The sequence below is a fragment of the Harpia harpyja genome, chromosome 16 (genome assembly GCF_026419915.1).
Source record: "Harpia harpyja isolate bHarHar1 chromosome 16, bHarHar1 primary haplotype, whole genome shotgun sequence".
NCBI classification, from domain to species: domain Eukaryota; kingdom Metazoa; phylum Chordata; class Aves; order Accipitriformes; family Accipitridae; genus Harpia; species Harpia harpyja.
The window spans coordinates 14,571,485-14,588,550 of NC_068955.1; the positions used below are offsets into that span (position 1 = coordinate 14,571,485).

Here is a 17,066-nt window from a genome sequence, read left to right on the forward strand (position 1 = left end):
TGGTTGCCAACCAGGTTAACTGAGCAGACAGAAACATCTCAGCCAAAAAGCATCCTTCATTCTTTGTACATTTTGTATAAAACATGGAGCTCCAAAAGCACAAAGGCTTGTTTCCTGCAGTGTTTCCTATACTTGTGTGAGCTCTGGCAAAAGCTTTTTTCCAGCTGGGTCACTTACAAAGGCCCTCTTACACATGCTTGCTGTAATGTCTAATAAGTTATGAGCTATTGTATGTACAATTTTTCTATCTCTTGGCTACTTTTATCATCCCCTTTTCCTCAATCTGACGCAGTTGCCTTTTTCATGAAATTTCTAGTGTCAGACTGAGGAAAAGTTGTGTACACATACAGAAACACTATGAACATTAGCCTCTTCAGAAAAAAAAAATGGAGCTTCAAATTTCCTAACCTTTCCTTTCCTGAATCTATCTCCCAGATTATTGGCCATTCTTATGGTTTTGTTTCTCGTAATACATTTCTTCCTGAAGCAGAGAGTCACATGCCATTAGCCAGGAAGAGCTATCTGACAGAAACAGATTTTACATAACGACTGGTTAACATAAAAGGAGTTGGTTTCTGTTTGCAGGATTTTTGCAGAATGCCGTGCTGTGATACCACCAGAACCATTTTTCAAAGGCTGTGTTTTTGATGGATGTCGCATAGCTGATGAATACATGCAGTGTTCCAGTTTGGAGATGTATGCTACAGAGTGTGCTGCTAGAGGTGTCTGCATTGACTGGAGAGGAAAGACTAACAATACATGCCGTAAGTATTCCAGAACTCAAAAATGTGTGTTAGAAATGGTAGCAATTAATGTTTTATTCAGTAAACACATCTTACATCTAACACTTGACTACTGTCTACAAATATGCAGTGATGTCCTTACTCACAGAAGCTGCAGATGAAGAAGGCAAAGCTGTAGTCACTTTTGCTGCAAAAAAATGCATGTACTGTCAATTCTTGATCTTTTTTTCTTCTTTTTCCATACAGCATACAACTGTACAGCAAGCACAGTATACAAGCCATGTGGGCCCATTAATCCTGCTACCTGTGACCCAAGGTATGGAAAGAAAATAAACCACCCCAAAACAACTGCTTATATCTTTCTTTTTTTCTATTTTTACCTATCTACTTTCCTTAGAAAATGGCGTTACTTCATTATGAAATGTCTTGTGAATTTGGATAATTTATTCAAGATTTATAATTATCAATTAATCAGCTCTATGAATATACTCTTCCTGTTGCACTTCAGAAATTCTTTTGTCTCCCTTGTATCTGACACAGCGACCTTCTACATATGCTGCTCTCTTTCCTGCTTCATTGCAAAAACATTGTACTCACATACATTCCTCCCACTCTAGCTTTGTTGAGCTTCCTGGCTATGGAGTAACTGAAGGATGTTTCTGTCCTGAAGGAAAGACACTCCTGAGTAAAGACAGCAACATCTGTGTCTCTGAATGCTGTAAGTAATCTGTAGCTAGTTTGGGGAATAAATAGGGATCAGGATTGATAGTCAGGAGGCCTGGGTTCTACTGCCAGCTTCTACATGGTCAGATCATGGACAAATCAACCTCTTTAAGTTCCTTTAGTCTCCCCATCTAAAAACCAAATAATAATCAATATTACTTTTTTCCCATCTTCCTTCCTTACATGAGACCTACCAAGATGGTATAATTCTACATTTCAGAAGACCTAGTCTGCATATTCATTTTCTTGTTAGTTTTATCTTCACAGTATTTGTATTTGAAACTGCACAAATTTACTCCTTTATGTCAGTTTTCTGTGGTGTAAATCTCCATTCTTTTTTTTTTTTTTTTTTGTCTTCTTTCCAGCTTGTAGGGAATCAAATGGAGTATCCAGATGGGTGAGTATCACAATCAGTGTGGTTTATCAAGCACAGACAAGTGAAGCAAGAGGATATTTAGTGTTTCCCAAAACCAAAGTTTTGCTTAGGTTGGGGGAGACTTTAGCTTTTTTTCAAATGTTTGTTCCCTTTTAGTCTTAAAAATAATTACAAGTGCCAGAGCAGAAACCACATTACTCCCTAAAAAATTTAACAGTAAGTGATGGGATATTCTTTCAATAACCATCACCTCACATACTGAAAAAAAAAAGAGAAAAAAAGAGATAGATGATAGCAGTGGAACTTTGGCATATATGCTGCTTTTAGTTCCACAAATTTGGCACTAAAGTTACTAGAGATGAAGGGACAGATTACCTGTTGCTGATAATATTGATAGTCCACATTCTTAGTTCCTCAGCTGCATACAAATTATAGAAACTTCTCTCTGTAACATAATGTGCAAATAAGTATGTCATATGATAATCACTTATTAAAAAATGAATGCAAAGCTCAATCACTTCTCCTTTAGACCTCTTGTATCATCACACTAACACTAGTAATAAATAGGAAGTGATAGCTGTGTGAACACACTCAGAACCTTCAGTGGTTTCCAGTATCTTCCCCTAATTAGCTTCAGTTTCAGGGTTTCTTATAAAATCTAAAAATACTAGAAATATGAAAAGGCTGATGTAATCAGGTATCACTGTATCCATGAATAAGTCAACTAGAAACAAATAGAATGATTTTCGTTTGCATTTATATATAATTTTTTTCCTCCTTTTTTTTCTTTTTTATGTAGCCAGGAGAAAAATGGACAAAAGATTGCCAGGAATGTGTCTGTGACAAAAATACTCTTAAAGTGCACTGCACAAAACACAACTGTTCTCTGACACAGCAAGTATTTTGTGACAAACCAGGTTACATGCCTGTTCAGATACCGATACCAGAAGATCCATGCTGTACCAGGACCGAGTGCTGTAAGTACTGTCTTAGTTCTTTTTCATGAGGAATATACTATATTCATTCTGAGGAAATACAGCAGTAATTTCTCATTTTTTAATACTTTGCCTTGATTTCATAATGCTTTTCTCCCTCATCCCCTTCTTAGGACCTTCTTGCAGAGCATTTACTAGATGCCTGCAGAGAACAAATTCAAAGATGAAAAGATTTTACATAGTTAGACACAGAAAAGTAACTGGAAATCTCCTATAATTTAACACTGAAAACACTAATGCTGCCATCACCTGAAACAATATTCAAAAACATTTTCTGTTTCAAAGGCCAATATAAAAAAAAAAGATCTTAAAAAAGAAGAAGTCTTGAACATTTAAAAATTGCTTGAGAAAGTTCCTGAACCTCTGAGAGTCATCAGATTTCCCAATTGGTACAAATTTCTCTTTGGAAGTATCTCTTTCCGGCAATCACCACACTATTCTTCTCAGACAATGCTTTATTTTACAAAGGTTATAGAAAAGCCCATTCACTTTAAAAATAGCTAGGCAAATATACTGAATTAGTCATTAAACTAGCTTGTGTAAACAACACCATATTTGCCCCATGGGAAAACTTGTGAAGTTCATGCAAAACAAAATTACTTTCATTTAAAAATTCTCAGTTCATTATTTTCTATGCTCTCTTACATTAAACAGATTGCAACACTAGCCTCTGCCCTGAGGTCACACCCCAGTGCTTAGAGGGGCAGGAAGTAGTCACAGTAATGCAGCCTGGAAAATGCTGTCCTACCTTTGAATGCAGTAAGTACTATGCACCATCTTCATGTGTTATTCACAGCTATATTTTTCTAAGTTTATGAATACAAAAACCTTAAAAGAAAAATATGCAAATTAGCTGTGTTATCATATTGGGCCAACAAAGCTGTAGTTTTTTCACATATTTCTGTTTCTTAAAACTTACACATCTATGACACCATATTTCTTCCTTCTTTACAGGACATGGCTGTGTAGTCAATGAAACCTACTATGCAGTAAGTACACAGAGTAACTCACTATAAAAATACACCTTCACAAAGGTTCACAATGCAATGGTTTTGAGACTCCTATCATGGACCATATTTTGCAGAAAGGCCTGAGATAAAACTTTCTTAATTATCTAATCAAGGTCAGCATATCAACACTCTCCCTACACGCAAAAGCATTTTCTGCTTTCCCTTCTGCATTAGCAGAATTTAATTCCAAAATGGATATTACCAACAACAGAAACTTGCTTAAATAAAACAATGAAAATTGTATTTAAGGATAGTTTAGCCCATACATAGCTCAGCTTTGTATTACCTGTGATGTACATACACAAAGTAACTTGCTTTTACTGACTAATAATGACTTTTTTCTGACTTCCCCTAGCCTGGAGCTGTCATTCCCTCAGGCCCCTGTGAAGAATGCACCTGCTATGAATCCTCTTACTCAAGGCCTCACCACGCTACTGTCAAGTGTGAGCCTGTTGTCTGTGACACAGACTGCCCACCGGTGAGTGCTATTTTGCTGTCGGTAATTCTTACTCCACTCAGCTCAAATATCCACCAGTTAAGGTCAGTGTCCTGACTCAATGTAATCTCCTCTCTATTTCTTTCAAAACAGGGTTATAAGTATACAGAGAAACCTGGACAGTGCTGCGGCACATGCAAAGCAGCAGCTTGTATAGTAACTGTGGGAGACATTACACGTGTACTCCAGGTAACTATCCCCGTTTTAGCTCATTTCTGGTGAACTCTGCTAGTCTTTGCACTCTTTCCTCTCCTTGTCTTCGTCATTTATTTGCTGCATATTTTCTTATGTTAGACAAATGCTTATCTGGGCAGGGGTTGGACTGTCTCACACAGCTTGAACAGTACCTTGAGCCATGAAACTCCAGTTCTAACTAAGACTTCTGGAAGCAGCTGTGATACTGAACAATGGCTTTCAGAAATCAGCATAGAAAAATACATAGATGAAAACAATGGGCCCTTATTTGCCTTCAGCTCTGAAAATATAGCACATGTTTTGCTCAAAGGATAATTTTATCTGTGGAGGTGGTTTTCTGCTCCAAACAGCCAATCTCAAGTTAGCTAAGAGCTTTAGGACAGGATGAGTCAGTGAAGCCAGCAGAAATTCTGCCATGTTTCTGAAGGGACATACACATAAATTCTGATGAGAAAACCATTTAAACACAAATTAATCATTCCAAATGAGTCCACATACTTATCCTATTCACACAAAAAGCATGTCCATATCCAGATAAAAATACAGCCTCTTCACTTGGCTAATGAAAAACACTTACAGCAGTATGATAATATGACAAGTAACTATCAGCTGAAATTCAAGGAAATTGTTCAGAATAATCAAACCGCAATAGGCAGCAATAAGACACTGGGGGGGGGGGTGTGTTTCATTTTTATATAAGAAGATTTTTATTCACTTTAATTTTAACTGCTTTCAGGTTGGAGAATTCTGGAACCCACCTGGTGATAACTGTACAACTTACACATGTGAAAAACATGATGACCAGTTCATTCAAGTCCTTTTACAGAAAAGCTGTCCTGTCTTTAACCCTGATGACTGTGATCCAGTAAGTACTCTTCTACCAGTTCTCATGTTTGAAAAGGTTGCAGTGGCTAACACCAGCGATAGAAGGATCATGGTGTCCAAGGCAAATACCTAGCAGAAGCATCACACAGGATGTAGCTCTCATTTTATCCTCTCTGAATCTGGTCCACATCAACTTTCATTTCAGAAAAGCACATCAAAATTAAAATGGGTGATATATCAATCCTCATTGAGGATTGAGCATTAGAGAAAAGGGTACAGCATAATGTTTTGGATATCTAAAAGCATCAGGTGACCTAGAAGCAAGAATCTTATTGAAAAATAATGGGATTTTTATTCCTGAACTACTTAATATTATAAATTCTTTTTTAGAATTCACTTATTGAGACCAAAGGTCAAGGAAAATAAGCTACTTCAGTTCACATCATCATTCAACTTAATACAGCTCAGGGTAGATTAAAAACAACCCCACACATCTGAGGAGTCAGTTATTTCATTAATTTTGTTACCCTGTCTGACATAATCCTTCACCTGTACTGACTTTGGTCACTCAGAATATCCCACATGTGCTACAAGCTTTATTTCTGAAATTTTGCTGCTGAACTCTGACAGCAAAGCAGTTCCAGTCCCCCTCAATGTCAGCTTTCAAAGAACCCTTATTAATATTGAATTGAAGTAGTTATGTGCCCTTAATATTTAGCCTTGCTTGAAAATAGATTCCATGTCAATACAAAAACTTTCTGGTGCCAGAGAAACTTAGGAAGAAGGGAAAGTCTCTGCTTTAGTATGCAGATATGAAACCTTAGTTATCTTTTTCTGTTTTCCCACTCAAGGATGACATCAAGCTATCTGACGATGGCTGCTGTAAAGAGTGCCAAGTAAAACTGAAGAGTAAGTAATAATAATTTTGTTAAGAGCAAGTAATGACAGTATGCGCCTTATTAGGTTTATCAGTCCATCTTACATGGTAGATGCATAGACAGAAGAAATGAACAGACCAAGTTTGGGACCACTGCCTCACACTGGGGTGAAAAAAGAAACAGAGGGGAAAAGAAAGGAACAGAACATTTCCATCACGCACTTTAGGGCCTTGGAATATGGTGAACTTTCCCATCCCCTACTGTTAAATGTTAGCCTTTTTGTGGGAGGGAGAAGACTGTGACAATTCTCCAACTTGCATAGATACATTCTTTTTAAGGAAGAAAGTGAAGCCAGTCCTCGGAGGTGGGTGTGCATTGAGCAGTTACCACAGTACTGCTCTTTATTTCTGCATCCTGCACGAAAGTTGCATAAGCAAAAGGGAATTTTTCATTCATTGACAAGCAGCAAGAGTAATCATTTGGCCCTTAGCAATTAAAGAGAAATGCACTGAGACCTAATTTCCTATTTCAGCTCCATCCATCTCAGTTTTCTACTACAAACTGTCTATCATACACAGATACCTATTTATATGCACATATATTTTAACCTGTTTTCCCTTGGTTTGTGACAACCTTAGGTTGTATGAAGCACAATACTTCTACTGTCATCAAATACCATGGATGTGTATCTCCTGCACCTGTTGAGATGACATACTGTGAAGGCAGCTGTGATGCTTACTCACGGTAAGTGCTATAAAAGATAATTGTGGTCTCTTGTCTTATACTCTTTATACTAGTTATATAAAGCAAATCACAAGTGATTTTCTAATATGTCCAACATCCACCCAGTCATCAGCTGTTTGCATTGTGCTAACTAGAATTTTTAACAGACATGATGTTATACTAGCTTAATTACCTCAAGACTCAGAATGTTTTAACAGCCTGTTCAGTGTCATAGTGAATAGACCTGAGTTTTGATTTTGCCCATGCGAAAGTGAGGTTATTTGTTTCTCGCTATTCTCTCATTTTGGACTGGCTTAATATGTGATCTGGATTAATTAATTTACTTTTTCTGTGACTGAATGAAGAGCTAGGTCCACCCATTTTTACAATGAGAAGCAACTTACTTATATTTCACTGTAAGAATGGTAATACTAAGCAATAGTCCTACATTCAAGCACACAACTTCTGGTTATATTTAGTAATGGTTGGGACGGGCAGTGGTATTTCTCACATAATTTCTGAATCTTTCTCTTTCGTTGGTTTTGCAATCAGATATTCTCCAGAGGCAAACACAATGGAACATAAATGCTCATGTTGTCAGGAAATCAAGACCAGCCAAAGAAAGGTGACTCTGATGTGCAGTGACGGAACCTACCTTGATCACTCATACACCTATGTGGAGAAATGCAGCTGTGTGAGCGCTGAGTGCATTCCCCAAGTCAGCACCCAGCAGGCAACGAACCAGATAAAGGCCTCTCAGGAATAAGTGAATGTCTGAAATTAGAACTAGAGAGAAGAAGTAAAACAAGGGTTGAACATAAGACTAAAAAAAAAAAACTTCGACAAAATACAAAAGTGTCGAAAGCAGCTAAAATTTTGGATGAACAGATGATATTTTCTGCATACAAACTCAGTATGTCTGTCTACATTATTTCAGTTTTCATTACTAATATATCCCGCATTGTTTTTCATGTCTTTTCTTTTACACCTTCAGAGGTACAGCATAAGGTTATTTTGACATTTTCTGTTAGTTTGTCTTCTGAGAAGTGCTGTACCATAAGACTGAGAGCTGGATTTACACTTGCACAAAGTCTGTTATGAGAACAACATTCTTTTCTGGCTTGAAGCTTGCCTGTGGTGGCATAATATAGACACTTGGCAATATCTAATATTTCCATTGACGTACACTGACCTTTTTTATAACATTTTAATTCCAGTTCATTGAGACAAATCAAAAACTAAAGTCCAGAAAACAAACAAACAAACAAAACCCAAGGAAAACTGTAGCTCTCTGTTTCTTTATTTTTCTTTTTGCATTAAGGAAAACTTAGACAGCAGAAAGCCATACCTTCTCAAAACTATAAACTCCAATATTTTGAACTGTTTATGATAGGCATATTTCCCTACATAATCTCATGAGAAAAAGAAAGAAATCCTGTCATGAGAAGCTGCTGCACACTATTCTTTGTTTACATAACACCATCGGCATAGTAACTGTATGAAAATATGGAATTTTTTTCGTTTGTGGTTAACTGTTTACAGAAGAAGTATATATATATATTTTTTTTTTTTTTTCCCCCCCAACAGGGGCATATGAAGGATTTTTGTAAAATAATAATAATAATAAAAATAATAATAATAATAATAATAATAATGTAAATTCTTTCCTAGGAAGCTTTTAAAAGTTGAACCATTGCTATTTATTTTGGTTTTGGAAAATTGATTTATTGGGCCATTTCTTTCAGAATTAATGTTATCCCATTTCTTAGTCTTAGTCATGTTATCTGGGTGTGGTATATTTTCTTCTTCTGTTTTGTTTCAGAATATTGTTTTATTTTTGTTCCTTATGAAAAGAAGTAACAATGATTAATAAATTTTAAGCATTTTACAGCATCTCACCTTTGACTTTTCACTGAATCCCTTACATGAGAGTTGCTGGCCCCATAAAATATTTGCTTCCCATCCTGCTACAGCCATTTCTCAATAGCTCCAGGTCAAAAGTCAGTCTAGACTGTGGTACCTAACCCCCTGTAGAGCTTTGATACTGCTTTGAGTGAAAGGCACTCAAAAGCAAATACTGAAAGTGCTCCAAGCATATCACTTCAGATGCTGTCAATTAGTGAGCTTCCAGTAAGCAAGCACACCTTTGAGCCTGTACATATTTTGTAGCTCTGAAAGTTCTTTACCTGACAGATAGAAATTATCCAAAGTATTCTAAACCAGTTAGTCTCATATTTTAGAGCCCACCGCAACATACATAAATCTCAAACTTGAAATTCACTGTTGTAAATCTACAAGTTTTGACAGGTTACTATGCAGCTTTAGTTACACTATACTTTGAACCAACCACCATGGATCTGACTGTAGATTGTGCAACGCCAAGCAACATGTTTTACACAATTTACAGATGACTACCCTAGGATCAGTAGGGGGAGCAGTAAAAAATTAAAGGTGATGACCTTTCTCCCAGCCTTCAGTTTGGACAGCTCAGTAGAGGGAGTAACAGGGTAACAACATCACATTTCTGCAGGTGCCCTGCAGCATCTTAGGCCACTTTCTCACCCATTTTTCTTTCACGGAACAATAACAACCCATACACTCCCCCTCTGAGAGGTGAGCACTGAGTTCTCCCTGAGGATCACTAGTCATGATCACACATCATACTTCCTGCTGGCAAAAATCCCTGCCTCCTCCCAGCTTCCTGTTGACAAATTGTTACTTCACTATTTGTTTTTCTAGTCCTTAGGCTCTTCTGCTTCCCAAATGAGGCCTCAGGTGGCATACTGCTCTGTTCCTTCCTTTCCACTTAACCCACCTGCCTTCCCAATGCAGCACTACTACTGAATTTCTGACCGGTTTGGTGAGTGACAGATTCTCTGGCCTTCCCAGGCAAGCTAGCAACTTATTCTTCTCCTACTCATTCTGCAGAAGGGAAAAGAGATTGTCTATAACATAAAATCAATTATTATGGTCCACAACAGTTCCTTGTCCACAGTTAACCCACTGAAATAACAGATTCCCTGCATGTTGCTTCAAGATCATTAGTTGTTTTTCCATGCAAAGCCTGTATCTCAGTATCCCAGCAGCTACCCTCTTCTCTGGAAAACTCTGTGTGTATTAAGTCTGTGCCACCAGCCACTTCATACAACTCACTGAAATAGGAAAATCTAATATGATGAGGAAGAAAGGAATGAAAGACACATAATATGCGGCACATGGGAAGACTGAGAGGTGATAATGACAGGGACAGCAGAGGCCAAAACCAGCTTAGAGTTTGGTGGCACCTAAAACAGTGGCATAAGAAGGAAAAAAAAAAAAAAAAAAAGAGAAGCAAAGGAATGGACAGACTTTGGTCCTGGCATGGGGACACAAGGAGGCAAGGAAACAAGGAAGGGAAACATAAGCCAAGGCAAACCATGGAGGCACACAGAACCAGTGGCTGAGGACGTACTGGAGGCCCTGCCTTGGAAAAGGAAGGATCTGTATCACGGATGCAGTCTCCATGCTGGGAAAGAGCAAATGGGAACCCTCAGTTCAAGAGAAGGAGAACAGGGGGACAGCATGCTTTGGGCATGAAAGAGCAAGTGGAAAGACTTGCAGGGACTCCCTGAAACAAGACACTGAGTAAGTGAAAAACAGAGAGCTGCAGTAGATGTAGTAGAGCAGCCTTACAGGCTTCCTAAATTTTCCTTTACATAGGCCTCATCTTTGCTCTGAGTTATTGCTGACACAGACTAGGTAATAGCCCCAAAGTAAACCTTTCTAAAAACTGGGATGAATGAGATCAGTTATATCTCTCAAAAATAAATTGCCAATTTTTTAAACCATAGATAATAATAAAGTCAATAAACAAACAGGTGGAAGAAAGTGATTGGCTTGGTAGCTCTTTATTGACACAGGTCAGATTACCGTGCAGGTCACACTGAACTATACTACTGTAGACAATTAATGTATATTACACAAACACTAACACTAGAGGGCTCTAGGCTCACAGTTTACAAGCCTGAATGAAAAGATTTTCTGTCAAAACTGTTTCTTTCAAGGCACTTCGAAGTGAGCCACGTATAGCTATTGCCTTGCTTTCAAATCATTCAGATAAACTTTGCTCTTAACTTACTCTTGAATCTACAGGCATCCATTCCACATAACATACCAAGACTTGTTTATACGTCACTTAATTTTTTTTTTCTTATCTGACCATCTTTGGTACACAAATAAATTGCAGCAGAGAAATCATTCACTTAGGACAGAACTTATTCCATCTGTACAAAAAACATTCAAAGGTCTAATTTCAATATTGGCTGTCAGTAGTCCTTCCTTGGGCATTCATACACTTGCTCGCCACTCAGGACTCCTATAATGTAGCCTAACTACTGCATGACCAGCTTATTTTTCCCCTTTTTCACACAGCATTTTAAAACTCTGCAGTGTAAATAACAAATCACTAATAATCACTTTTCCACTATGCTTTGTAATTATCAGTAACACATAAAATATAACCTGAAATTATATGTCTATTCAGATTTACCACCTAGGAGTCCACTTCAAGTAATTCATTTCACTGTTAAAGCATGACAGCCAGCTTTTAAGCCACATCACATTCTGAAAACAGCTATGGAAAGACTTAGGATTGTTTGTGGCACAATCCAGGAGCAAGGCTGATAAAAGACAACTCAAAATCGGAAACCACACTTTATAATAGTAAAACCCAACTCAAAGGAGAGAGCTTTCTTCCTGTTCAATAGGTTTTGTTCTACCATTGCAAAAAAAGAGCAGCTCTGTTGCAACCAGCCAAATTAAAACAGTTTTATAATAGAACAGGAGACTACTTCTATTTGAGCATTATTAATTTAATAATAAAACAATTATAAATGCACAGAAAACACATTTTTACAAATGATGCAGTGCTCATGACTGTCAGATTTTTCTTTTACTCCTTACTGTTTCAAAAATTCTCTTCCTTCTTGAGTCTCAGATTTCTTTTGGCATTCATTATAACTCTTATTTATAACTACAATTTGGTTATAAGGAACCAGCAAATGTTTGCACTGTTACAATAATTGTTGTTACTAACAATTATTCACATCATACTTAAAATAGACAGAAATTTTGTCTGCTAACTCCTCTCCTGCTGTTACAGCCATGGATGCAAATAAAATCCCACTTTTGCCGCCCGCTCTTTGAAGAAAGTAAAGGCTGTCCAGGCAGTCAAAAATGGAGCCATTAAACATGAGCAATTATAGACATCTCATGCACTAAGTCTCACAAAGTGCTGTAGACAACTGCATGAGTCTAGTAGCCAATGATGAAACTAAACCATTGCTTCTGCACTTGCACCAGTCTAACCCCAAGGATATCCCTATGACTGTTACTGGTTTTCACTGATTTCAGAAAAAATAAATGCCAGAAATATTTAAGGGGAGCCTGACTCCAAGGCAAATTTGGAACTGGCCTAAGTTTGGGGGAATATTAGGTGTGGACTCTGCAGCTGTTCCCTCACCCAGCAAGGAGCCAGTCAAAACCTCTCCTTCCACTTTAGCTGATATCTAGGGAGGTTTGGGGTCAAAACTGAGCTTTATCGCATTGCTCAATGTCACACCTACTGAGGCACATGACTGCCAACTGCAACACAGGCACAATATGAGAATTGGCAGACATATTATGACAGTAGGTGATACAGAATCTGTGGAAAAGGCATAATAAACACCATCATGGAATGACCTCCTGCCACAGCAGAACTTTCTTATTCACATTAGTTGGTGGCTGCTCTGTGTTCTGGAGAATGAGATTATTCTACTTGATGCAGTTCTATCACTTGCTCTGCTAATAAGGCTTTCGTGCTGTATGACTTCATTCTAATGGAAATTCAGGTCCATTATTCAGATATCTGTTATTTTACAGGAAATGAGCATTATAATTGCACTAAATATGTGCTGACTGAAGATAATGCAAAACAATACTGAATCACATGCTTCATGGCAAGGTGCAGTTGCATAGCATTCATAATAGAGAAGTTGTCACAGTACACTTGATCTAACAGAGGCATCTAAAAAACCTTTACCTTTAGCAAGGAAGCTATGGGATCAATATAATCCATCCCTCAGTAATCCTAGACAGAATTTTAATGACCAGTATTTCAACAGTCTTTTAATCTCAGCTGAGATTCCATCAGAAGTAATTTTTCAACCTAAATCATTCTCAGATTTCCAATATACTCTGGACTTTTATAAAAGAAAAAAGAAGTTTGTTAGTCACTGTAAGTGTATATTATGTTGTTATAGATTCTCTATTTATTTTTATATATATGTGTGTGTGTGTTTGTGTAAAGACCAGCAAAGGTATATATGGGACAAACTCATCAAAAATTCCACCTCTCATTTATCTTTTATCTTCAGTCTGAAATGCTTAGCACCAGAAGCTTCACACATGCAGTCTGTTAATTCAGGGCAATTACTAACCAGAAATAACAGAGTAGCCTGCAATTTTGTTTCAACCTAGCAAGCTGGAGGTCCTGAAGAAAAGGCATCTCTGAAGCAAGCTTTCCAGCAGAATACAAACAGTTAGCAGAAAATTCACAAAATCTGGCTTTTTACATAAACAAAGAGTAGCCCCTTCCCACGTTAGCTTATCATTGATTTATTAGATCTGCTCGTAAATTCTTTCCTGAAGAATTCCTTTATGTCACTGTCTTTGCGAGAGGAACAGTGGGCTTGAGGGAAAAGGAGGAATGCCACCAAAAAGCATTATGAACTTCAGTCATCAGACCACATGGATTCATCTGTGCCTTTCCACCAGTGCAAGAACTCACCCACGAAAGGAAGCCCTTCCATAGCAGAGGGTGACCAAGGCCTCAGATGTATTTACATAAAACCAGCACAGCCACTGCTGAATCACACCATGGAAAAGAGAGACTTCTGTAGGATCACCAAAAAAGCCAGGTGGTGGAGGGAACACAATAAAAAAGTGCACCTCATGGGAATGCTTGATCTTACAGATTGCCTTTGTAAGTTAAATTCAGAGATATATTTGTGCAAAAATCTGGGCCAAACCTTTGTTTATACTTAAACTCCTACAAGTTCTCCTGTGACACAACTGCACTATAAAATTGATTTAAATTATCAGCCACTTATCTGGCACAAGGAAGACTTCAGCTGATTAAAGGACTGCATGATCTACTGTAATCTGCCTGTTGTCAGCTCTCCAGGCTCAGAGTACAGCACAGGGACAGTGTGAAGAATAGCTCAAGTCTGCTCAATTCCTGTGAACCTCACAAAGCTCATGAGCTATTCTGCCTCAGTATCAAAGAAGCCATTTTGGCACTCCCGAAGCAGAAATTCACACAAAACAGCAATCCTAAGCCACAAGGCCATCAAAGCTAACCTGCGCTCCAAGAGACAAGTTAAAACCTGTCAGCATTACACTGACATAACTACAGTGGACATGATATTAGCAGGATCTCAATTTACCTTACAGGAAAATACAAATATGTGCTGTGAGTAATCTCTGAGACTTTCAGGAAACTATGAAAATAGCTTGGAGACTCTTTTTTACAGTTCATCCGTCCCAACTGAAAATATTACTGAACATCCCAAATGCCTCAGTAAGCACACCTCACTTACCCAACTGAGGAAGAACATTTGAACAACACACAGGGATTAGAAATAAATAGACAAAAGTTACCAGAGAGAGACAGAGACTTTCTCCTACCTTGGTTCACTCATTCTGGTATGGTCACACTGGTGTTATTCCATGATTTTTCTAGCACACATGACAGGAGCATCAGGCCGTCATATGCTGGGAATCAAACACAAAGTAGAGCACGAGGATTATGATCTTTCTTGCATTTATGATAGCAACAATAAAGAAGGAACCATCTTTCTAAAGGCAGGTTATTTTTTCAAGTTGTCAATTCACTTTAACCTCAAATCTCATTTGAGATTAATCTGATCTGGTGATGCGGCCAAGCTAAGCATTCAGAAACTGCCCATGATAAAGCTGCCCAGTAGCAAATTGCTTCAATTCTGGCGACTGTGTTTTTTAAAAGCTTGTATCAAAGACAGAATTAATGCAATGCATTACAAATAATTTCTCACACAGAATTTAGTCACAAATGCCATTAAATAGTAAAGAATCAAACCACACTGTGCCCCACGTGGCTCTTTGAAAACTCCTTTTACAAGGGCTCAGAGTAAACAGTATGGGATGAAACAAATTTACCTGAATATGCCACAACTTTTTCATCCATGATGTAAGAGCATTTGGGGAGGGAGGAAAGAGAACAATCTCCCACTGCCTTCATAGGGCTTTTCCCACTCCAAACACCATCACAGCTGTCACAAACCGTTGAAGACAATGCTTCAAAAAGGTGGCAGCACAGGAGCTGTGAGGGGCTGGGCAGAAGGAAGTTGTGTCCTTCCCAGGGCCTAACCCCAGACTCAGCAAGGTCCAGGAGTGTCCTCCTGAGAAATATTGAGAAATATAACAGAGAGGATGCCCTTCCCCAGGTGGCCTTCGGTATGTAATCTTAAACCTGCAGGACGTGGGGCACCAGCAGGAGGAAACGCCTTGCTCCTGGGTAGCTGGCAGCTGAGCAGCTAAGGTGGTCGGCCTGAGGTGTGCCACACTCCCTGGCTGTCATCGAGGCTGGGTAAAGCCCCCAAGGATGATGTCCACCTAGATGCGAGGTGTGGCCTGCCTCCCAGAGAAAGTGCTGCCCTTCGTCGGGGCTGCTGGCCATAGTTTACCTCAGCGCAGTCCCCCCCAGACGGAGGGGTGACCGGCACCACCCAGGCAGTACCTTGTACCACACATGCAGTGTGCCTGCAGCTCCAGGGATGGCAATTCACCATCACCATCACTTCAGCAGAAATGCAGTAAGGTATGTACCTGCAGCGCTCTACTCCCACTTCTTTGGGAAACCTATTCTGAGAGGACTTGGCAAGTCTGTTGTGCTTCTGCTCATGGGACGGCAACCAAAACTGTGCCTGAAAGGCCTGGGACTTTATTTTCCCCTTTCTTTTAATTGCTCCTTTTTTTGTTTGGTTGGTTTTTTTACAGGAATTTGGGGTGGAACAACTCCATCCTCCCTTCCAAGCAGGCACCACAAATTAAATCATAGGGTTTCCACCCCAAAATGAGTTAGTGGAGTACAAGCTAATCTGCCTCAGCAAGGTAACCTGTTAACTCATACCCAAGATTACATGTAAAGGGTGGAAAAGCGCTGGTGGCAAACTGCCCCCCAACAACTCCCAGACCCTGGTAGGGCTGCTGTGGCCCTGCTGCAGCCCCAGGGCCAGCATCCCTTGGCCCTTGCAGCAAGGGCATGGCAATGCCCTGCCTCCCTCCTATATCCTCTGTGGCAAAGCACACACCATGCAGTATTTATACAGGTGGTATAAATACACAGTATTTATACACAGGTGAACAAAGAAACCTACCCCACCATTCTCCATAAAGTCCAGTTTCTAACGTCACTGGGATTTGGTATGGTTTTAGCTTCCTTAAAGGTTAAAAGAGAGAAAAATGTCTCCAGCTGTTTTTTGAAAATATGTCCTTTTTCCAACCTCTCTCTTTATCAGCAAGTTTTTGCTGATTGATCCTAGTTGCCTGGCAGAGCAAAGTTGCATAGGTACTGCGTTTTACAGTGTGCCTTAGCAGATGCTCCCCTGTCTCTGCCTGGTGCACATTTCTGCTCTGTTCACAGGGCCTTCAGGCAAGGCTGAACATTCTGTTAGTTTAGACAATGGGCTGAATCAGGACAATATAGGAAAGGCTCAAAGCTCTACATATTCCTCTCTGTAAGGTGTGCCAGACTGTGTTCTGGTACTGGTGAGAATCTGATGTGTCATACCAATGAACTCAGCTATCCTGACTGCAAAAATAATGACTGTCAAGATCAAACAGGTCACTTACAAGGAAATAGCAGAATGTATGCAAGCACAACCTGTTTGCCACCTTACCAAAAGAGCAATTCTATCCTTGCTTATATTTCTTGAGGCTATGTCTGTCTTGTTATTTATTCTGTGTTTTGTTCTTAATATCCGTTGTATCATGCAGCTTAATGCATATTTGTACTGATGATTATATTGCATCTCTTCTGTTT

General features: G+C 38.9%; 1 protein-coding gene across 1 annotated transcript in view; it reads left to right on the plus strand.

Annotated features, from left to right (window-relative positions):
• Positions 1 to 7,961, plus strand: part of MUC5AC (mucin 5AC, oligomeric mucus/gel-forming) — a 51,262-nt gene extending 43,301 nt beyond the window's left edge. Inside the window, exons 49-58 of the mRNA XM_052810628.1 lie at positions 586 to 764; positions 990 to 1,059; positions 1,361 to 1,461; positions 1,832 to 1,863; positions 4,203 to 4,325; positions 4,437 to 4,532; positions 5,275 to 5,403; positions 6,215 to 6,272; positions 6,880 to 6,985; positions 7,517 to 7,961. Of these exons, the coding sequence (XP_052666588.1) occupies positions 586 to 764; positions 990 to 1,059; positions 1,361 to 1,461; positions 1,832 to 1,863; positions 4,203 to 4,325; positions 4,437 to 4,532; positions 5,275 to 5,403; positions 6,215 to 6,272; positions 6,880 to 6,985; positions 7,517 to 7,730 (1,108 nt within the window). The 3' untranslated portion in view covers positions 7,731 to 7,961. The remainder of the gene's footprint in view (positions 1 to 585; positions 765 to 989; positions 1,060 to 1,360; positions 1,462 to 1,831; positions 1,864 to 4,202; positions 4,326 to 4,436; positions 4,533 to 5,274; positions 5,404 to 6,214; positions 6,273 to 6,879; positions 6,986 to 7,516) is intronic.
• Positions 7,962 to 17,066: the final 9,105 nt, after the last annotated feature.